Raw genomic sequence first — 24,989 nt, 5'->3', positions numbered from 1 at the left:
AGGGGTCAGGATCACAGAAGTCAGCTTAGTCAGGCAGGGGTCAAAAACAGGTATCAGATTTCGGGAACAGACGAAATAGCAGGAACTCAAGGAGAAAAACCTATAACAGGCAATGAGAAAATACAAAAGGTCCCTTCAAATACCTATAAATAAAGAGAATGAGCACCACATGCGCCATAAGTTACTGGCACACAGGGAGAAGAGGCATGGCGGGCGTCCCTGCTGATGGCACGACAGGCATCCCCGCCGAACCACTAGACCACCAGGGTGAGTTGTCACACAACAGAAGTCACTGTAAGAAAAACCACATAAAAATGTACACCGTATTTTACATGGCGAAGTCTGGTGATGTGTGAGGAATTATCCCGCCACTTTTTATATCACATAATAAATAGGCCCCTACATGTCTACATTCTGTTTGCCTGTTTCTATAACATTTGTAGCTGCTACAATCCATTCCTTTCCACATTCATTATCTGCAGGACTGTAACATTGTACAGTTCTATATATAAGCGAATATTTGTTTCTATGATTCTATACAAATGGATGTTATTATTGAGAAAGAGCAAGACATGCTTTTGTAGAATGAAATAAATAATGTATTTTTAGCTGCATTTACCAGAATATTAGAAATCAAAGCAATAGGGAAAATGTTTGTTGCTTATGAAAGGTGAAAGACTATTATGCATTTGGAAGCCTGTAGTTCAAATCAAAGTTTGAATAGATCTTTTTCAAAGTGAACAATGAACTTAATGATATGTGATATATAGAGCTTGCCAAGAGCTGTACCAGGGGGGAAGAAAATAAACAGAAGAACGTCACATTAAAGGAAAGTTAGGGAGAGTGGCTAATATAGTGTCAGTGGAACCAGGATCATTTAGTGGATTATGAGTTCTAGGAAAATACAACACATGACCAGGTGCCAGTATTATTAATAGAAGTAGATGCAGACTGAGACAATACAACAAAGCTTATGGTCTGTGAAGAAGGTACAATCTGTGTATATAAACGTGTTGTTGAAAAAAATGTTTACACACATTTTTGGAAAAACAAGCAGAAAAAAAACATGTTTAACTCTTTAAAGGGCATGTAAAGGCAAACAAATAAAATTCCATTTTTACTTTCTTTAATGAAAAAGAAACATATCTCCAATATACTTGAATTAAAAAATGTGTACCGTTTTATAAGAAACCTGACTGTATGCAGTGAAAGTCTCCCTTCATTTACTGCTGTGGATAGGAATTGTCAGATGGTCCCTAACTGCTCTTCAGGGAAACAATCATAATTATGAACAGCAGGGGGAGCCCCCGCCTTACTTCCCAGCCATGCAGAACTCAAGCAGCTTTGTTTATGACGATCCCTAAGCGGCCCAGACCACACTGAGCATGTGCACAGTCTTAGTCTTGCAAAGATGTTTAAGAAAGTTACAAGATGGTGACCTGAGATTTCTAAATCTGATTTTTTGTGTATTTTCACTTCTGGAACAAGATTTAGAGTTCTAAATACAAAACAAAATTCAACTGATTTGGAAAGCCTCAAGTGTCTCAAATGTGCCAATACTAGATATGTATAGTTTTATGGAGATTTCTGACTTCTATAGATCAAAAAACCCCAGCACTAAATTACAGAATTTTCAAAGCACTACCCACAATATGGCATACTTTACATTCCAAAGCCAAAAAATCCTGGAGTAGTAGGTTTACCCCAGGAAAACATATATTTGTGAAAACTACACATTCGGCTGAATCTAAAATGGGTAAACATGTCTTTCTACTCCAAAGTACCAAACATTAAAGCTTTTCTGAACATAGCAACTTTTATTTTGCAAGTGTGTATCTCCCACATAGCATTAGGTACCAAGAAAAAACACCCTAAATATGAATGCCAGGGTTCCACTGAACAGTTTGATGCCCATTGTGCATAGGATTAACAAAGTGTCTGGTGTTTAGAGACTCCAAAATGAAGTTAGCACACTTGTCCCAAAAGTCACTTCAGCTACTAGGGATGCACCGAATCCACTTTTTTGGATTCGGCCGAACCCCCGAATCCTTTGTGAAAGATTCGGCCAAATACCAAACCGAATCCGAACCCTAATTTGCATATGGAAATTAGGGGTGGGAAGGGGAAACATTTTTTACTTTGTTTTCTGTTGTTTTCTGACAAAAAGTCACGTGATTTCCCTCCCCGTCCCTAATTTGCATATGCAAATTAGGATTCGGATTCGGTTCGGCCAGGCAGAAGGATTCGGCCGAATCCGTATCCTGCTGAAAAAGGCCGAATCCTGGCCGAATCCCGAATCCCTATCAGCTACTGAACATTTAACACATTTGCAGTATTTTTGGTGGAGTCAAATACAAAAAGATACATTGACTCCCTCAAAACCATATATTTTTGGAAAGTACACATTCAGATGAATCCAAAATGTGTAAAATTGCTGGTTGTGATGAAATACTTGAAAGTCGCCTCAGCTTCCACTTTCTAGGATCTTACCTCCCTCATATCATTAGGCACCAAGAGATGAAAACCTAAATATGAATGCCAGAGGTCCACTGAACAGTTTAATGCCCATTGTGCATAGGATTACTAAAGTATCTGGTGTTAAGAGACCCCAAAATTAAGTTAGCACATACAAATTGTCCCAGACGTCACTGAATAATCAGCACATTTATTGCATTTTTTGCTGGGTAAAAACATAAAAACTTCTTAAATATGAACGTCAGGGGACAACTGAACAGTTTGATGCCCAATATACAGTACATAGGTTTACCAAGCTATGGTGTACAGAGGCACCCAAATGTATATACAGCACATAAAATTCCCATAGGCAAGAAACAACAAAGAAATGCAGAATCTAAAATGCAATAAATCCACTAAAATCAATGTTTTTTCCCCCTTAGTGCAAGCAACAATCAAAATCACAGTTTGAATATTTTAGCTTGGCCAAATAAGTTTTACAGACAGGAACAACTCCTATGCAGAACTGAAAATGGATGGATAGAGATAGAGAGAGAGAGAGAGAGAGAGAGAGAGAGAGAGAGAGATGATAAATAGAGAGAGAGAGAGATGAGAGAGAGAGATAAACTTCAAACAGTGATGTAACTATAGAGGAAGCAGACCCCGCTGGGAGCTCCAGACCATGGGGTTGGCTTCCTCTATAGAATGAAAATTCCACCTCCCATGATGATTCCTCTTTATAGATACGGCACCTGCTTGTTCCGCCACTGTTTCAAATGCAATAACAAACCTTGGTAGAAAATACATTTGAAATATCTTGTTAATGAAATGAATAATGATATATTTTCTTCTAAGTGTGCTCTGTATAGTGCGAACTGCAGCACTTTATAGAGAATGATTATTATTCACATTAGTCACTGCCAGAAATGAGCAAATTTTTTCACCATTTTTTTAACCTAAAATTTCACCATGCGTTTTGTTTTGGCAGAAAAAAATGCATTTATGGTCAGGTTTTCACATTTTAAAATTCAATTTTCTTTTCCTGCAAGAAAAGATTGACTCCAGTGAATTTGGTATGAAGAAAAAATGCGAGGATAAAACCATCAACTCTTATAAAGCTTTATATATGTCTGCCCAGTTAGTTAAACTTGCTTATCATTACATTTGAAATGGCAGCGTCAAAAAGCTGCTAACATTATGACTTTATAAAGGTCTCCTTGTCACCTTATCTGAAATATCTTCACCACTAAATACTACAGATGCATTCTGATCCACAGAGCACAATATTTCCTTCTGATTATTTCACATTCTGCTTCTTTCAAGCAAGTTACTTTATGTGCCTCTTTCAGCTGCTAATGCAAACTCATAGGTTATCTGTGTGACAGAGCTGGAGCGTGTTAGATCTGCATTTAATTTGTACCATATGTCTGAAAAAGATAAAAAACCATGTACAGATTGCTTCCTCTCATTCATCATCATTTCCTAATATTTAGAGCATTCGGGAAGATGATTTCACTAATTGTTTTTGCATTTAACTTGACACAGGTTATGTCCATGGAATTGTTAATGGTGAAGTTCTTGCTTTGAAAATTTCACTGGCTGAAACTAAGTGCTCCAAGGCAGAATCCTTTATTTCACAAATAGAATTATCTTTGCACATTATAAGAAGAATTCTGCATAAATGAGGTTAATGGAGATATTTTGGGTGATTTGGGGTATGCAGGTAGGATCTGCTTGGCACTGACACATAAACGGATTCAGATTTAAAACAAATAGCCAACATATACCGTGTGGTGCCACAGCCACCTCCCATTGTTCAATTTGTTGGGGATGACATGGCTCAAAATATCTTCTTGGAAAATAAAAACTCAATTTCTAATTACTATACTTTTGCTTTTTCCAAATAATGCAAATTTTTAAATGCTATAATTAACCCTTATTGGGAGACTATTGGGTTTATTTAATGTTCACATGATTCTCGAGCAGGCTTAAGGTATGAAGATCCAAATTATTGAAAGATCCATTATCTGGAAAACTCCAGGTCCTGAGCATTCTGATTAACAGGTCCCATAGTTGTATTAGATACGTCCAACATGCTCTGAGTTGAGGGAAATAAAATATGTAAAGTACATGTTAAAGTTGCTGTAACGCTAATCTGGGCTATCCAGACCACAAGTAGTTAAGTGTCCAGCTAGTGATATGAGCATGGGATACATTGTGACTCACACTCCAGGATCAGGGCCTTCACTAAGTGGAAGATTCTCATGAAAGTTTAGTAGAACTGCAACTCTCAGGCTACTCTACATAGAAATAGGAATGATTGGACGCAGGAGGTTCTTATGGTGAACAATAGAACAGTAGTTTATTTGTACAAGACAAATAACCTCAGGTTTACTCACACATGTTAAGGTATGTACAGATGTACATCACATTGGCTAGAATAGGTTGGATGACACAGCTGAGGAATGTGACTCCCATAAGGCATTGTAGTCAAGTAATAATCAGGAATCCCAGGCAGAGGTACCTTGAAGTGGTCCGGATCCCACCCAGCAGAGTGTTCAGGGAGAAGAAGTTTAGCCTGACACCCTATCCACTGTGGTCCCTTTACTGAATGCATCAAGAAGCCTTTGGGAAGCTACTCCCGGCTACAGATCCTTGATGGAGCACAAAGCTGCTCTTGCTATCTGAACTCTCTATCTCACTATCCTAAACAGTCTATAACAGATGTAACCTAATTCTAGCTAACCTCATTCACAGGGTTCACTGGTCCCTGACTTAAATGCTAAAGGTTCAGGTCCCTTTGGGGCAATGGCTTTACTGGGCCTTGGTGTATCCAGGCTCAATGGGCACATCTAGATGGTTAGGACACCAGCAGCCAAAGAGGAAGATCCACCCCCTTTCAACACAGTATATTGAAGTGTGGTATGAAGTTGTCATTATACCTCTTAGCCAATAATAAGATAGGTGAATACTTAAACTAGATAGGGAAAAGGAGGAAGGGATTTAAAGCTATAGGAGCATATGAGATCCTATAGGTCCCTACATTGCCAAATGAGAATTGCATTGTTGGGATCTGAACACCAACATTAAGTACCATTTGGTATGACAAAGTGAGACCCAAATCTTACATTTATTGGATGGTAACAAGTCAATTGTGCAGGTTCCCTGCCAGAGCAGTCAGAATGCTGAGACAGAGACCTTGAAACTGCATGATCTTCTGCCCTGTTAGTGTGAGTATGGGTGGGTAGCATTGTTGCACTAATTCTGTGACTCTTGTCAGTACGGTTAGGAGTTTCGCAGTACACTACAGACTAATTAATGATAATTGCATGTGCCAGACATAAGGGCTCATTCAGTAAAGGAGTGCTGAGTGCCAAAAATCTACACATCTCACCATTGTTTTTTTGTTTCAATTACGTTTTTCACTTTTTTTCAAGGAAACAATTAAAACTTTAGCTTTAAATCACTCTGAAGTCGCTGTAAGTATCCAAAAAATATAGGCTGGTCAAAAGTAGGATTATGTTCTTGGTCCTTCTGATATATAATCCAAAAAAAATATCCATCCTATTTTATCCACAGCGTAGCTCCCCCCCCCCGCCACAAAATGTGATGGATGATTGCGACTTTTTTTTGCACTTTGCACTTTGTGATCTGCAAACGTAATGACCCCTACTGAGTTCACACTTATCTCTTTATAACTTTTCCTTTACTTTTTCCTATACAAAACTATTTAATAGGTACCTAAACCTGATGTATAGCTTTGGTTACAATAGAGCTTACTATATGAAAGCATGCAAGTAAGGAATGTTGATATATTCAGTGCTCCAATTAGCTGATAATAATAATACCTTCTAATACTCAACACAGAGATCCTCCTTTACATTAGTTTCTATTTTTAAATATTATACAAGTCCTGCCAGAAAAGGCTTGAGATGTTTCCCAAGACAGTTCATGAAGGGAGTCCAATACAGTAATAACGTCTTACCCTCCTTTCTATGAGTGACAGGTTTTTTTTTAGAAGATCATGCTTGCCAGCATGATGGGTTTAAATGAAAGTCAAGCACCACAATAGTAAGCACAAACTGAAATACGTTTCTTTCTATTCTTTCCTTTAATTTAGCTGTTCAAATGGTCATCTTGATAAATTGCAAAACTCTCTAGTTGAAGAACAGGAAAAATAATACATTTGTGGGGATGCCATCAATCCAGAGGGAAGGCATTCTGAAACCATTGCTTGTAAGTAGTTGCTTATTGTCTCTATGGTGGTGAATTTCGGTTCTTGGAATTACTGAATATTTTTTTGTTACTGATTTGTGCAGCATCTCCATTCCACTTGCCCTACATATGGATACCCTATACCGTTGACTATAAGGAGAGTTGCTCATTTATAAGATGCAACATCACACAAGGCAGATTTGTCGAGTTTAACTGAACTCTAGAAGGATAGTTCTTGATTAGGCACTCATTCTAGTTCAAGTGCTTCTGTAATTGAGGATTTTTTTAAAATCTATTTCTGCAGGTAGAATTTTATTAGGGAAATAATTCAGGAACAGCACTCAATTTTCAAACTATAAATGAGGATTGAGGTTCATATTCCACAATTGTCATTATTCACAGATCCAGCACAGTTCATAGATCAGGGAGACAGTACTCTCTTCCATTTGTTTGAACACCATTCTTAAGGTCCCCATAGACGCGACGATTCTTCTTGCCGAACGACCGATTTTAGGGAAGCCCGACCAATCCTTCGAAATTATCGTGTGGTTAGTGGTATTCGAACGATCGTACATCTTACGATTTTTCGGCCGACATCTGTCGGGAAATTGATCGGCCTGGTCAAAAAATCTTTGTCGGTCCCAGTGCAATCTCTCTATGTTTGCAGGGCCAAGCAGGCAGCTCCCCTTTGTTTTCCTGGTAAATTGGTCTTTTTAGTTGATGGTAAATTCGTACGATCGTACGATCGTTCTGAGAAGATCGTGGTCTCACGATCAGGATCTGATCTTTTAAAAATCTCAACATCTATGGCCAGCTTTACTCAGCTTTAGCAAGATAAAAGGAATGTTTCAAGAACCCTCTATTTAGCGCCAAGCCATTTTATTGTAGCACACATCAATTCACAGAACCTTCCCTGTAGCGTTCTGTCATCTGCTTTTAGCAATAAAATGTGAACAATTATATAAAAACACATGCCTCAAAACATTAAATGAATCAACGAGCAATAAATAAAATTCTTAATGCAACTGTCAGCGAGCAGAGGGTTATATAATAAATATATGTTGATAAATATGGTTATGGTTGGGTAGGAGCCTAGTAGACTAGTTGGATCACATATTTGGGAGACAGCATTAAAGAAGGTGCTAGAAAATGACAAATCAAAGCCAGGAACCTACCCATGGGATCTCCACTCATACACTATTGTTCAATGTATATAAACCCAGATGAAAATGAGCTTGGAAATTTCTCAAGGCCTCTGAAAGTTGAATAACTGGTCTGGTTGTTCCCCACAGTAATAATTGCTGATGAATACAAATATCTGCTTAATTATATAATTTATATATTATATTATCTGTTCCCTGCTTGTTGTATTTACCTACAAGTGAAAGGAGAAGAAACAAGTGTTTCAGATTGTATCTGCATGTCAGTATTTCAAGCATGGGAATTAATATCTGTATACTTGGGGTTTTCCCTAATGTGGAATACAATATCAAAGCCACTAAAACATTCAAACACTTATACCCAAAAGGATTATTTGTGCCTTCATGGATTTATGCAGCTTATTATCATCAACTAGAATGGACTGCCTTCTTACTGAGAAAAGACAAATAAGACAAAAATAAAATTAATTAAATGGGTTAGTATGGTGAATGACTTTGCCATATGTTTTATATGTCTAATTATTCCCTGCCATTTGTCAGATATAATTAATTTCCATGAATACTGCCGGCATTTGTGCTATGAGACTGCTCGTTGTCTTAAAGGGATGGGTCACCTTTAAGTTGACATATTTTATTGTATAGTATGTTATAGCTAATTGTAAGCAACTTCATATTCCATATTCTCAAATAAAAAGCTAAATAACTAAAAAACCACAAATAATATAAAATGAAAATCAAATTGCAAATTGTCTCAAAATGTCACTCGCTACATCATACTATAAGTAAACTCAAAGATGAACAGCCCTTTTAAGATGAGCAAATAAAAGTACCCTCTGGAGTTTCTCTAAAGGTTATGGCACGCTCATATGTTACATCACTGTGCTTTCAGGTGACAATTGCAGTGACGTAACTAGATATTACTGGGCCCCACAACAAATATTTGTTTAGGCCTGACCTGTTTGAGGTTGACCTGTTTTACCAATATTTATTGAAATTGTATATGAATTAGGGCCTCATGGGGCCCCTATAGCTCCTGGGCAGGGTCTGCTTGAGCTGAGCATTTGGTTTTTGGAATGGTAGCCACATACCATTAGTATGACTGTGATGGTAACAAGCTAAAACCATTTTCATGCTAGTATTGGTATAGGGACCAGCGATCAAAGGACTGTACTGCCTGAACCCTACAGTCTTTTAACCTTGATGTAACCTACAGTACATCTTACTCATCAGATTCATTTTCATGTATAAATGTTATGTTTGCAAGGATTTTTTTTATCAAATATGGCAGCTTTATAATGACGGTAGAAGTAAAATGTTTTGAGTTTTTTTAAACTGAATTAATTCTTTGCTTACCCAGACAAATGAAAGGCTTTACGCATGGAACAATAGTTATCAGACCAATGACAGAATGCAGCTTGAATATTATACCATCTGCTTTCTATGCAGTCATGTCAAATATGGACTTTCATTCATATTAATATGCAGAGTGAAGGGCTTGGTGCCAAAGACAGAGCTGATTTATTTCAGTTTAAACTAGAATTAGCATATATTTATTGTTATAACAAATTCATTAAAAGATTTATAAAGCCGCTATTAAACAAAATTAAGCAGGAAGCAGTGCCCCAGAATCAGAATCTAACTCAATTAATTACATGTATTGGGTGTATTAAAATTATTAAACAGTAAATAAACACAATACGATTGTTTTGCCACCAATATGGATCCATGCAGCTTAGTTAGGATCAAGAATAAATAAGATACTGTTTAATTATTACAGAGGAAAAAGCTAATTAATTAAAATGGTCTGCTATAAAATGTACTCTGTAGGTGTAGGAGATGTTCTTCCCATAATTCAGAGCTTAATGGATAAGGGATCCCGTTCCTATAGTATCTTTCTTAGGGGGTTAACACCAGACGAACTTAAAAAGGGAAAAAAGAAAGTGAAAAGAGCCGTATTCCTAAACTAAATTACTGTATGAGATAGAGAAGCGCAGTTATATAGGCTCTGGGCACCTAGTAAAATTAAATTGCCATTTGTGCTGATAACTAAAACAGAGGCTATAAGCACAACCTATACTGATACCCTAATCTATACCTCAGTGTCAATGTAATAAAAAAAACTACTATCATTAAAAATAAAATTAAAAACGGATGACAAAGATTGCTTCTACTACTACAGGAATCTGTTATCTACTTCACACCTTAGGTCTAATTTGTGCCTAGTCTGGACTACTTTGCATAACCCACCTCTCTGTAAATCTGTCCCTGCTTGTCATACAAATTATACTTATGTGTTGTTTCTCCTTTTGTCCCTCACAGGTTTTTTTTGTAAACAAAATGCTGTATATATGTCAGTGCCAACATTGCTTCTTTGTAATCAGCTTTGAAGAAGGAACTGCAATGTTCTGAAAGCTTGCTGTGATTATCATCTTAGTTAGCCAATAAAGGTATCACCTTTACACCACTTTTGTTATGCTTCATATCGAGAGCTCTTCCCTATAACTTTCTCAACGGGCTAACACGGTGCAAAAACGTTACCAAAAAGCTTTGGTGAAATACACATCAATACAATCTTTGCCTTGACGCTGGAAATCATTTTTCAATCTCTTCTATAACGCAGTTCCTTTTATAATAGGCTGACAGCGAGGTATAGATGGTGGCAAGGGTATAGGTTGTGCGTATTACCTGTTTTAGTTTAGTAGCACAAATGCAATTTAATCTCACTAGGTGCGCGGAGTCTTTATAACTGTGGTTCTCTAGTTTAGGCAGTAATTACAATCTAGCTTCGGCATTGTCAATGGAACTGTAGTTTCTTCCCCTTTTTGAAGTAGATGTGGTGTAACCCCTGGGGAAGCTATTTCACCGATTCATCAAAATCAACACAATTGCACGTGCGTTTTGGTAGCAAATCAGATGCTAACATTTTTAGAATCGGTGTTGCATGACCAATGCTGAACGTTAAAATGATGAATGTGTGTGATTATTTGGCACATGTAGCAATCCAAGTGAGAGCCCTGGAATCATGTTCAATAGGACAGTTTGTCAAGGGTACCAGTGTCAATGGGGATGCTTTCACGTGATTCATAATTGGGGTCATTTATAAAGTTTGTACAGCACATATTTATTTGCAAATGGTTGTATTGCCTGCGTTTTTTTCCCGAACGCTTATATATTCGTCATCAAACTGATTCAAAGGAAACCCGAAGATACAGAAGTTGAGATGACATGCAATTAGCACATCCCTCCTAGCTGCTTTTACACATTTATACACAGTATAATCCTCTGTTAGAATTTATAAAGTCGGCAGCTGGAAAGTTCCTAATAAAATCCATAGACACAAACACGGATATAGACGGTTACGTTTATTAGTTCCATTTTTATTGGCATGCAATTTCTAACATTTAAATGTTTAAATCAATAATGTAAACATGTAAAATCACAATGATAGAAATAGTGTATTTAGACAATTAGCCACGAATAGCCACTGCAGCAGTGAATTTATGTGCGACTTAGAATTCAGGCAGTTTGAAAGATTTCTTTAATTATTCGGCAGTTGGGTATTTGATGGACAGTGTCTGTATAAGTGTAATATATATGCATGACACCTTATCTCTGGTAAATGGCTGGCAGTGTGGGATAGGTAATATATCTGCCACCATGTAAGGATAAAAATAACTCAAACATTTTCCTCCTGGTTGGATTACACAGTACGCAGAAGGTCAAATTGCATTTTAATAAACGCAAGCATTTTCATAAATGAAAAAAAATAGTGATTTAGATTTGGAAAGGAGTCCAGACCTGTTCTGAATTTGCACCCGCCTTTAATTTCATACATCTGCTGCAATCTCATGCAACTTGGTGGCTAAGAAAATCTCCATAAGGTCATTAAATATATATATATTAGTGTTTTATTTTATTAGTCTGTTTGCCAAATAAATCACCCTTTGGATGTACTAATTGCAATCTTCTGCATCTTAGCTCTCTGCTCCCATATTTCTTAGTTATATCTGTCACTGCAGGCCTATCACGCTGCATAATATTGTTTTTAGCAAAGAATCTAAAACTGCCATCACCCTAACCAGGCAAAATTTCAAATATGCATGCTTTAGTTTATGTTGGATGGTTTATCAGTGTCTGAAAAAAGAATATTTTTTTCCTTAATTTGGCATTTTTCACAAGTTGTGCAATATTTCCCAATTCACAACTATTCACAATTTGTTTTTCTAACAAAGTCATCTTTGCAGTTTTTAATGTTCATTTTGCTGCAAATAATAGCCAATGGTGCACGTCATTATGCAAGGACCTGTGCTTCCCAGATTTGCCCAAAGTTCATAAATAAGCCCACTAATGTCCATGGACGTTATGATTATTATGCATTATTATGATTAATTAGCAACCACTTTAAAGTAACAAGACTAGTAAACAGAGAAAGGAAAATGGTAAAATAACATATTTCCAAATAAATCATTCTCCTGATGAGGATTGCTGCTGATTTTCACAGATGCACACAAATAAATTTGCTCATCTGTAGGCCACGGTTAAGCGTAAATGTGGTTTAGGGGGAACTCAATTGAGAAAATGGAGATGTTCACTTCAGGGATATGCCGACACTGCTACAGGAAAGTTGTCATTATAAGCTTTATAAGTGCCATGGAGTTTTCTGATAAGTGCATAGATGACATTTCAGAGTCAGCTCTTATATTTGCATCTTAATTATTCTTAGAAATTGTAAAAGGCATAAACAGACATTACATGCAGAGCATACATTTCCTTCTCTACATAATTAAATCTGAATATATATCGAGGGGAGTTATTCCAGAACCCTTTCATAGTGACAATTGTATCTTATTGTGGCAAAGAAATCATGTACTATGGGGCAAATTTACTTAGGTTAGCCCTAATTAACCCTCGATATTCCACTGCAGAATTGAAATGCTTCGACTTCGAATATCGAGGTCGAAGGATTTACCGCAATTCGTTCGTTCGAACGATTAAATCCTTCGAATCGTTCGGTTCAAAGGATTTTAATCCATCGATCGAACGATTTATCTTCGAGCTAAAAAAGATAGCAAAGCCTATGGGGACCTTACCCATAGGCTAACATTGACTTCGGTAGCTTTTAGGTGGCGAACTAGGGGGTCGAAGTTTTTTTTTAAAGAGACAGTACTTCAATTATCGAATGGTCGAATAGTGAAATGATTTTTAGTTCGAATCGTTCGATTCGAATTCGAAGTTGTAGTTGAAGGTCGAAGTAGCCAAAAAAAATCCATTCGAAATTCTAAGTTTTTTTCCCTCTATTCCTTCACTCGAGCTAAGTAAATGGGCCCCTAAATGTACTAGATTATGGCAGGAAAATACAAATACCATTTTCACAAGGTTCCAAAACTCTCAATGCTTCTAGGAAACACTTGCTAAATGTACTGTAAAATGCAGAAAAGTGCAGGAAAAAAAATACATTAACAACATCCCACAGTGTTTATTGTTTTCTAGTATAATATGTCAGAATACATGGCAACTCCATACATTTGGTCAGTTTTCCCTATTATTCTATCTGTTTGACATAATCATGCTTACAAGTTGTTGTACTCTTCCCCAAAACATTGCGCACTGCCTTTTCTAAATAAATATGTCTCTCTGCCTTGCAGTTTCCCTCTTTGTGTTGCATTTATCAAAGCTACGATGGATCCATTAGATGGTAATATCAGATCATCATGCCTTTGATAAATGCAACACAAAAAGAGAAGGTGCACGGCATAGAGCCATATTTATTTAGAAAAGGCAGTGCACAATATTTTGGGGAAAGTAGAAAAAGAGAAGTGACTAGCCCCACACTCATCCAATTCATTTTTACCTGAAGGTTTCTTACCCCAAAACATTGTGCTCTACTAAATAAATATGGCTCAGTGATTTACACATTCCCTTTTTGTTTTGACCCATGCTTCTTTATATTTGCTTATAAATATATATATGCACACCTTTTTTCGGGTTTTGTAGCGTTCAGATTTGGTTCGGCCAGGTTCTTGGATTCAGCCGAATCCAAAACGGGCTTACATAGGCTCGGATTCAGTGTATCCCTAGTTGGTAATGGGAGCACCGGTGAGAGGTCTAAGATAGGTTGGTGTGCTAGTGTTTCTAGCTTTGTGCAATTCCTAATGTGACACATAAGTATATACTCTCAACCAAGAATGATAATATATATAAAATATATTAGCTACTCCAGTCTTTCTACCTATTTATTTCAAGTGAGACTTGTGAGCTGAATGCTCTGTATTTACTATATATAATGTCGACACCTAGCAACAATTTAGGTTGGTGGGACCTAGCTACAGGTTATACCCAAACCCTGTTGGCATTTTGTTTATTGCTGCTTTCCACAAAAAGAACACCTTCTTGATAAATATTTTTGAACGCATAGCCGTATGCTTTTTTTTCACACTGTGCTTACAAACAATGGTCAGATTCAGCGATATGTGTTTCCGAGCAGTAAAACCAGGAATATTGATATTGTGCAATATTTATAAAATAAAAATGTTTTTTTTTTATAATTTGCCTTTGGAACTATCATCATGCATCTAAATTATTTGCATCTCCAAAGAGCTATATTACGGGCAACTTAATGTATATTTTAAAGTTCTCCTTTTAACATATGCTGGCTTTATTATGCTAAACCTCAAAGGATTGACCATTATGGTTTCCCTGCATTATACATATCTATTCAAATTATATGCACCCTTGCTATCAAATTATTCATAGCATTAAATGTTTTTGTTAAGGGCATAGATGTGTCAAGTTTACAAGTTCAGTTACAAGCATTGTCTACCTGTAGCAAGAATGACCCAAAGCTGAGTAAATTAAATATTTTTCCTTTCAAAGTTAATTCAAGGTTGCAGCATTTTTATAGATGAATGGAACTATTTAACTCGTAGAGTTAATGAGAATCAAAAGCGTTTACAAAAGGGAACATAATACCAATTGTCTTACAAAAAGATTCTTCAAATGCTGATTCTTGTAAATATTCATATATAGTGTAAAGCAGAAAAAACACATTTAATTGGAATGACGCCTTTTTAACACGTAACTATTCAGTGAGTTAGCGGGAAACTTCTTTGAATGCTGTTCTCCTATTTTTAGAGTTTCATACAATTTATAAAGCCATGTTGGCAGAATATAAAGATTGATGTCACATTTAAGGAAATTGCCTGTCAGAATAATACAGAAAACTTTAAAGAAATATGGAAAATGGGATCACAGTGGCCAATTCAGAGTGCCAATCATGCATGTTGGAATGGAATATGGCAACATTTCAGCTTTGAAAAATGTGAACTGCATTAATTATAGCTCATATAATGTAACAAGTTCCAGAAAATTAAAATGCCTATTTATGCTAGAAAATAGTTTAATAATGTAAGGTATAATGTAGTATTTATAAATATTTTGTACACAAAGTCATTGCTGTGATTTTGTAATGTTTTCTATTGTAACTGAGGAGGATTCATATTATTAGCTGATAGCAATTTAACATAGCCTCTATTCAAAAATATTTTGCTATAGGGTTATTTTGGACCACAGCTGATGTTAAATAATGTCTTGTGACCTTGAGTGCAGTTTTCACCACTAGTACTAAATGACAATGTTATTTAAAGAGATAAAACCTGTAAACTGGCAACATTGTGTTTTACTGATACATAGTCTTGCTGTAAGTTTTTTAAATGTATCCTCTGTTGGATTTTGGCTGTTAGAGACCAGGCAGTAAAACTTTGTCAAGTAGTTTTTTTTTTATCTGCCACCAAATGAGATAAATGATTTGTCATGGTCTCAAAAAGGAATCTGACCCTATGCTTTTAATGAATCATTAAGCCCTGACACATAAGTGGTAATTTACAGAGGCCCAAGATACAAGGGCACTTAGAGGTGCAAAAACATGCCCCATTGTGTTCATTCTAAGAGGCAGATTTACTAAGGGCGGAGTGACTAACGCTGGTGAAGATTCGCCAGCGTTACCATTTTCAGGGACTTCACCGATTTACTAACGGGTGCAGGCGTCAGCGAAGGAGATACACGCTATCATTGATTCGCACTCTATTGTCAGGCGAATTTTCACTCTGGCGAATGGACGTTACTCCGCAAATTCACTAAGATGCAGATTTTACTGAATGTTATATTTTCGCCAGACTTGCCTTCGCCAGCTCAGACCAGGTGAAGTGCAATGGAGTGCATAGATTTTCCTCAATCTTCTGTTACTTACATCATAGTTTTTAGTCCAAAAAACGCTGGCGTCTTTTCCTTTGTTCAGAGTGATAAGTCTTTAATTTTTTTTGGGTAAACAGCTTCCCCCATACCTTTGGAACATTAACTATACACTGGGCTCATGTGTAGGGCATTATAATAACTCTATTTTCTTTATTAAGGTTCCCTGGACTTGTGTAATGTAATGTATTTGCTGTCCATTCAACCTTAAATTTCCCACTGTATGCAAATTAGCCTGAGTGAAGACTTCTAACAAAGTTGCGCTAGGCAGAATTGAACGGTAGCGCAACTTCACTTTGATTTGTTTACACTGCCGAAGTAATTCTAGCGAAAATTCATCAGCATTCGGCGCCTTGGCAACTTTGCACTCTAAGAAATTAGCGTTGTCTGAGCGAATTTTCACCTGGTGAAGTGTTACGATGGCTGCAAAGCCGTCGATGGCGAATTTTCCCACTTAGTAAATTTACCCCTTAAAGTACTTGCATCTGGTGACTGGCTGCACTCTGCACCTGGTGCGGATTGGGAATACAATGTTAGGTGTAGAGCACAGTGCCGATGGGTGAAAAGCAGATTTAGGGATCATTTAGGGTGCAAAGTGCAAAAATAACGAGATCCACAATGTTGTTTTCTATTTAAGTCCTGCCTTTCACCTTGAAAAATTTAGTAAATAGCGCTCAAGAGAATACTGTACTTCCAGATTGGTGGATTGCACTTTGAATTAAATTAAAGTATGGTACATAGGTCAGTGTCAACTTAAAATCATTTATACATCTAAATCAGGTCTGTAGAATTGAAGGTATTTATATAAGCAACCAGCCAGCATCAGGGCTCCATATAACTTACTCCAACATCAAAATGTTAATATCACTTGGCCTACAAACACGTGATTTGTGAGATAACTGGTCAACCACATTTAAAAGTTGCACAACACTCATCTATAAAATATTATAAGAATACTTAATATATTCACAAGGTAATTGTGAAACAGATATTATATCCTGGTATTTAAATAAACTACCATGGTGGAATGCTTGTGGAACAGAACAACAAATACAAACACAAGGTTTTATAAAACTTTGCAAGAGTTCACCAAGGTTCTATTTGTTATTTACTGGAATTATTCCATCATTTGTGTTGTAAAATTGTCATCCATTAAATTTATTTATGAAGCACAACTACTGAGCCTTCTTTTTTTACCTAGAAAAAATACAAAAAATGTAAAACAAAAATTGCAAAAATGGGATTGAAAGGCCACAAAACAAATTTGCCAATGATAAATATCTTTCTTTCCATCCAGTTGCATCTACCTCTACAGAAAGCCAAGACATCTCCTGCCCCCTCGGATATTTTCCCTGTGGCAATATCACAAAGTGTCTTCCTCAGTTTATGCACTGTAATGGAGTGGACGAATGTGGGAACCAGGCAGATGAAGACAACTGTGGTAAGTTAAAGAACTTTGTTTAGTTCCACGCAGGGTTTATTCTATTCCCAAGGGGATATCTACAGGTAAGCCACAGCTTTAAATTGCTGGGGTTTTGTACAATTAATGTTACACCAATATCATTTAGCACATCTTATATCTAATGATTATTAAACTAGTCCAATGTTCTCCTTTCCCTGTGACAGAATGGGCTACAGTTCGTAGATTACCACAATTAAGGGGCCAATTCACCAAACTCGAGTGTAGGATTCGAAGTAAAAAAACTTCGAATTTCGAGTAGTTTTTTGTGCTCCTCGACTATCGAATTGGCGTAAATTCGACTGAGTAGAATGATTTGAATAGATCGAGCGCAAACACGCTGCGACTATTCGCCATTCGATAGTCGAAGTACTGGATCGAGCGCAAAAACACTGCGACTATTCGCCCATTCGATAGTCGAAGTACCGTCTCTTTTAAAAATACTTTGACTGCCTACTTCGCCACCTAAAACCTACCGAATTGCTTTAAAAGCCTATGGGAAAGTCCCATAGGCTTGATTTCCAAGTTTTTGATTGAATAAAAAGGCATTCGATTGAATGAAAATCCTTCGAGCGAATATTCGATCGAGCGCCTATTCGCCTGGCGAATATTCGCCAATTCGACTATTCACCAGCACGTAAATTTGCCCGAATTTCCTATTCGATTCTATTTGATTCTATTCCCCAGTCGAATTTCGAGGGATTTAACCACTCGAAATTCGACCCTTGATGAATTTGCCCCAAAAAGTCTATCTGTTCCCAGATTATTCTTAGGCCTAAAATTATACTTATTGAGGCTGGGCAGTAGAGTGATGGTAGGATTTGTTGTTATTGATTTTTGTTTTTTGATTACCAGTTAGAGGTTTAATTATGTAAATTGATAAATCTTTGTTAAACATCCAATCCCAGTTGGTTTCTGAAATGGCACATTCACCTAATGGCTTATGGTTGTCTGTTTATTACATGTATGATGTATTTGCATTAATAGCTGAACCGACACAACTCGATTCTATATTATGACTTATGAAACTTTTCTGTGCGATTTGTAAAACTGAATAAAAACTGAAAATACAACAAAGAAATTGAAATAGCTTTAATGGAAGCAAACATACGGTAATTGTATTTGTGTCTGGAATGGAACTAATACAATTAGATTTCAGAGACAGAGGAAAAGGTCTTAGAGATAAGGAATCAAAGCATACAAATGTTTTTTATCATAACATTGTTAAAATGCTACTTGTATGGATTGAGATTGTAAAATCAATGTAGATGTTTGTGCATTGAGCACTTTGGTGACATGGTGACACTGGTAAAAAGGAAGCAGAATATAGTTACATTTGTGAATATTACAGCAGGCAAGTTTGGAATTTCCTTACTGGTGTCAGGGGCAATGAGTTATTTCATACATGGGGGGGGATAAAATGATCTGTATGCCTCTCTAGGCAATGTGAATATACTTGATATGCTAAGCTCACCTTTCTAGAATGTTCTCCAAACTAGGAAGCAGATGGAAGTGAATTTTCATCTCTCAGCGCTTTAGCTAGAAAAAATCCAAAGTGGCCTTCTTAAGAAGTTATTGCTATTATAGAATTACTAATTTGGGGCCAGAAATGAATTTCGTTACCCCATGTAATGGTTCACCTTTCATTTGGTCAGGTTTGTTTACCTTTTTTTTTAATAGAAACTGAGAAGGCTTTTTGTTAGTGGAACTAGACTCCCACCTCTTCGGCTTATCACCAGATGTGAACTTGTATCATCTGCAAACAGTTACAGTTAATTGACTTAAAACTTATCAGAAAACCATGATGCAGCCCCCCGTGTGATTAACTTGAAGCTTCTCGTGCAAAACGAATAGTTTAGTAATGTTTTACAAGTTGCGCATCATTAAATCTTCTAGGGGCAAAATGATTAGCTTCTTAAACTGTACTGTATTTTTGTAAAAAGCCCTCAATTTCCTTGAACATGAACATCTGTGGTCCCCACTCTCCCCTCCTTACCTAGTAGTGCCTCTTCAGCCACAATGTCCTTATATACCTATATAACCACAGGAACTTTGATTAAACAGGTGAGGCCACTATATGACAATAATATGAATATATACAATGGGCAAAATGCAAGTTCAGATGCAAAACCATGCTTTTCCCATAATGCAATGCTTTTTTTGTCATAATTCCAGTGTAATTGTGGCCGTGCTCCGAGTTGGTCACTGCAATTGTGCCCAAAGCATCAAAACAAATGTAATTGAGCTTGTTTTGTTTGCTTGCAGGTTTTGACAAGTTGCATCTACCATATTCAGAGTGGAGATTGCAACACTCCTGGAACATGCACTCAAAACTGCTTTTACATTGAATTCACAAGTGTAGTGCTAATATTAACGCTACATGGTGTAAGAACCTGGGAGCTACCTATGAGTAAGTGCCCCAACAGGCACGAAACACGTTAGGCCGTTGTCCACTATGTCCTAATAAATATGTTTGCATTCTTAACTACCTTTGACTGTTTTTTGGAGGCACAGACAGAAAAAAAAGACAGAAAAACCCCCCGTGGCTCTATCCAAAAAAAAAGTGAATGTTACAATATTCCTAATGAAAATCAAAGCTCACCCGGCAACGAAATTGACCTGGGTGTGTGGTCCTTCTCTTAAGGGTGTAGCATTCTCTGCAATTAAATTCAAACAATAAAACGTTGTTCGCACTCACCGATGAGAACAGGTTGCCCGGGTGCAGTGCCCCGAAGCCATAGCTTGGGTGAGATGCAAGTAAAAGAAAGAATAGGCACGCACTCCTGCGACACGCCAGGTTGGATAAAAATTTTGATCTTTATTTCATAGGTCAAAATCAAATGTTCTATCTTTATTCCATAGGGTAAAATCAAATGTCTTTTGAAGGCAATATGGCAATATTGCCACATCATATGGCAGCATAAAAAGAAATACACATCTTTATCATGGCCAGTTTTTTTAATGTATGATTTCTGCAATAACCAAGAATGGTGTCAGATTATGAGTTTTTTCAGATGTAAATAATTGAATACAGTCTGATAAATAGGCTCCCTATAGTTTAGAAGCATTCAGAGGAAATGTGTAGTGGGACAGCCCTAGGACTCCCCACTGAGCATTTAATCAGCATGTAGATTGATTACTCCCCCTCAAGTGCTCTTATGAGAGTTCTTGTGATAGAAGGAAAGTTACCAAATGTACTTATGCTTCATATTCACTAAGACTAAAAAAGAGAGCTGTCAAAATAAGCTTATTCGCCTGTGAGTCATGCTTTTTACATTGTTAACAGTCAGCTCTAGAGATCTGTCAGCTTCTTCTTCCTAGTTGCCTTTGCTTTCTCCTCTAAGGCTATTAATCTGCATATAGTAATGTCATTTTTAACACTGCTTCATCAAAGTAATAGTTGACCGCTTATCAAGAAGATCAAACCAGTTATTTAAGGCACTTGCCACAATTTATGCTATGCATGCAATGAAGAAATAACCACGAGAAGCTGTTAAGAAATAGTACTTTGTAATATACTAGTAATGTACATTGCATGTGCAGGTGCACTTTGTAAGTAAGAAAAAAGAAGTTACTGCTTTTTGCACATATTGATTTAAGGAGCATTAAAGAGCTCTTGCAGGCTACGTGTTGGTGAAGAAACCCAAAGAGGATGCAAATGGGCAGAAGATGGCGCCAGGGACCTTATCTGTGCTGTTCTCCATTTTAAACTCAGGTGCCGAAATGGGGTGCCTTTTTATGTAATACACTGTTAACAGAGGCAGAGGTGAGGGGGCTAATAGAGGGCAGTGAAGGGGGACTGTTGTTCCTCGGGGGGTTTAGTTCTCCATTAAGGGGCAATATATGCGTTTAATCAATCCGGACAGATTTCTGTGTTTTGTTTATGGCTAAAAATATACAGGCACCCATTGACAACAAAGGTATATAGTTAAGCATACAGCCATATAATGTCTAGCAATAAATATTGGCATTGTAGTACCAACGATCTCAATTATATGGGAATATCATATGATGGCTCATTTCATATAAGTCAATTGATAAGAATTTTACTCCTCTAGTGCTGCCCCAATCAGCTGTAAGCGAAGTTATTGTGAAGTGAAGGATAGTTCACTTGCAAAGTCGTACGTAATCTGTAAGAAATGGGCTGCTGATTGCTGAAACTGACCATGTCCCATGTCCCTTATAGGGATGTAGCGAACTGTTCGCCTGCGAACTAGTTCGCGCGAACTTCGACCGTTCGCGTCCGCCGAATGTTCGCGAACGTTTGGGAACGTTCGCATTTTGAGTTCGCGTTCGATCGTTCGACCATTCGAATTCCTTCGACCGCTAAAAATCGAACGATTTCCATTCGTTCGAACGATTGTAAGCATTCGATCGAATGAAAAGCATTCGATCGAATGAAAAGCATTCGATCGAATGGCTTCGATCGTTCGATTCGAATGAAAATCCTTCGATCGAACGATTAAAATCCTTCGATCGTTCGAATCGAACGATTTTAGCGGGTGTTCGAAGTACGGGAACTGTTCGCGAACGTTCGCATTTTTTGCCGGTGTTCGCGAACGGCGTTGGCGAACACCAAATCGGCAGTTCGCTACATCCCTAGTCCCTTACTATTCACCAGAGCGTGTACTCTGGAAGCCAATCCAGTCTTGATTTCCACTGAGCATTTCCTTGATCAGCAAGCAAGGTAGTGACACAAGGATGGCGGACACCGGAACTGCTGTGCTGATCTTTCTTTTGGCTAATGGAAAAAATACTAAAAACAATTAAGTATGTTGACATATTGCCTAAACCTTCAAATAACATGTACCCATTTAGTAAGGTTACCAGATCATCCCAGAGGGAATGTTTACATTTGTTAAAGAGATATATCACCTATCCCCCCATCACATGCTGTTTCTAGTAGGCTGTAATGTGGCCAAAGAAGGCACCACCAATCCCCCTGAACTCCTCCGCAGTTACATTAGAAGGGACTTTTAGCTGCAGGAACCAACGTGGTTGGGGATGGGAGAAAGTGGCATCTGCAGGGAGAGGGACCATCAGTTAAAAATGCACAGGGGGGGGTTTTAGTTTTCCTTTAAAATATGAATAGGTGTCACTATATTGCATATCACAGTTTAGCTTCATATCTGGTATTTCTCAGAGAACAGGGTAAAATGTTGGCGGTGTCTGCCCCATTTTGTATTGCTGTTTGATTCATATATTGAATTCTATGTGTCATAATCTAAATGCCACCAGTGGGAATAAATCAGTAGTCACATGTCTCTTAGCATAATGTGCAGCTTAGGTATTATATATGACAGGTACTGCAATCTTTACCACTTCAGAGGAGTGCAAGAGTATTGTGCCTTTGTCCATACAACTGCAAATGGACATACGTGCTAAGGGCATATACTGTATGTCCATGTGCTCGTGAATCTAAGACTCTTTGGATAAATACTTATGTACTCCCCAGTAACACTAAGCGGCATACAGTATTTAGGTAAAGAGACAATTCACTAAAGAAATACGAAAAGAGTACATCACAACTCAATTCACTTATGTGTTTGGAGTATTTCTTAATGTATTCTGTAATAATCCTCATTACCACTTGCATATCAGAGACTCAGTGGCTCCGGTTATATAAATTCCCATAAACAGGCAGATTTAAGATGCTGATTCAGCACCTAGAGTTGGCAGCTTATCTGCCCATGTACGGGGCCCTCTGGTGGACCTACCTGACCAATATCTGTCTGACAATAGTAATTGAGATAGTTTTAAAATCCCATCAAACTGCATCAGTTTGTTGATGCAGCCCTTGCCCCAGCGGCCAGTAACACCATCAATCTGTAATCTGATTGTCTGACCCAAGGGCCAACGATTGGGCTAGCCCAATATCACCCAATCCAATATAGGCATATCAGGCACTGTACTTATATATATATATATATATATATATATATATATATATATATATATATATATATAGTCTGTGTAAAACGACCGCACTCTGTAGACCGGACTTAGTATAATTCCTGTGGGTGCAGGGTCCAAAAATTCATATATATATTTTTTTTTATATATATATATATATATATATATATATATATATATATATATATATATATATATATATATATATATATATAATATTTAATGAAAGCTGCACTCTCCCATTCCCACTTTATTGCCATTCCAGCTATCCAAACTTCGAAGATGAGCTCCCCATTGTAACTGCTGAAAGCATGCCTCTTCCTGCAGATCACAGTAAAAGCGGCAAATTAAAATAATAATAATAATTAAAACTGCATCACAATGAGTGGTATACTTTGTTTGACCTCTGGTGAGTTAAGAACATTTTGAAATACGAACAACACAGCTGGAACCCTTTCAAGTGAACAAGAGAGGTTTCCCACCTGCTACATACTATTTCTCTTGCCTTAAGTGCAATTCAGCAGGCTCATTGGAATTACAGGAAGTTTCAGCTTGATTAGTGGGCTATAGTTTTGCTGGGCAACAACAATATTTTTAACTGTGGTTTAAATCGTTTCACATTACCTTTGCTAAGTTCCCATATCAAACAGGTTTGATCATTATAATATCTTATTCTACCAGCTGGGAAATGTAGGCATGTAAGACAGCATATATTAACAGCTGGCACTTTCAAAATTCCACTACACTAAACCACTTTTCCGTGTTAAAAAAAGAGATATAATGGGTTTTCTTTTAAGTGTAAATAGAGTCAGAAGACCAAAAACTATTTTATCAGGCTTGTGGTTCTCCTTAAATCATTTTATGGTTCAAGAAACTGATATATGCCCAGAAAGTTGGTGGCAACGCTTCTCTTTTCAGATGCCAGTCCATCAACATCAATCCAAAATGATATATTACTTCTCCCATCATTCCCTGCCAGATTTTCTTATTCGTAGTGGGAGAATGTGACTGTGTCAATATAACAGCAGAGAATGAATAACTGCATGTTGAGAAGGCTGTAGAGAATGCAAGTGGACAATGACTTATTAAGGATATTGAGGATATAATAGCCTGTTAGCCTTGCAGGGCCTGGACTGGGCAATATGGGAAAAGTAGTCTTGGAGAAAGGGAGGGTACTTAAATGCTAGTTACCAAGGTAAAAGAATGCTGTAGGGATACATTTTATTCCGTCTTTCTTTAAACATGCCCTTTGTCAAAGAAAAGATGTCTGAACGGACAAGCGTTTGTTGCATCTAGCTACAAATTAACAACAAAGAACATGCATAAATGTGCAATCATTTTATATAGCATTTTCTTTTATTTTGCTGAATTGATGACAGCCCTTTTAACTAGCCCCCAGTTATATTTTATACCATTATGTCTGGCATGTAAAACTGTGGAGAAGAGCAGGCTTTTGCAGGAGAATTTTGTCTGTCTCCATTACCAGAACTGGCGGTTAGATAGGCAGTGAAGTTTCAGAAGTTCATTATGATATAAAAGAA

The 24,989-nt window shown here is 37.2% G+C and overlaps 1 protein-coding gene across 1 annotated transcript in view; it reads left to right on the top strand.

Annotated features, from left to right (window-relative positions):
- rxfp1.L (relaxin family peptide receptor 1 L homeolog) overlaps nucleotides 1-24,989 on the top strand; it is a 118,238-nt gene that overhangs the window by 30,005 nt on the left and 63,244 nt on the right. The window contains exon 2 of the mRNA XM_018231112.2: nucleotides 17,374-17,517. Coding sequence (XP_018086601.1) covers nucleotides 17,374-17,517 — 144 coding nt within the window. The remainder of the gene's footprint in view (nucleotides 1-17,373; nucleotides 17,518-24,989) is intronic.

The sequence above is a fragment of the Xenopus laevis genome, chromosome 1L, assembly GCF_017654675.1.
Source record: "Xenopus laevis strain J_2021 chromosome 1L, Xenopus_laevis_v10.1, whole genome shotgun sequence".
NCBI lineage: Eukaryota > Metazoa > Chordata > Amphibia > Anura > Pipidae > Xenopus > Xenopus laevis.
This window is presented reverse-complemented; position numbering and strand designations above follow the sequence as displayed.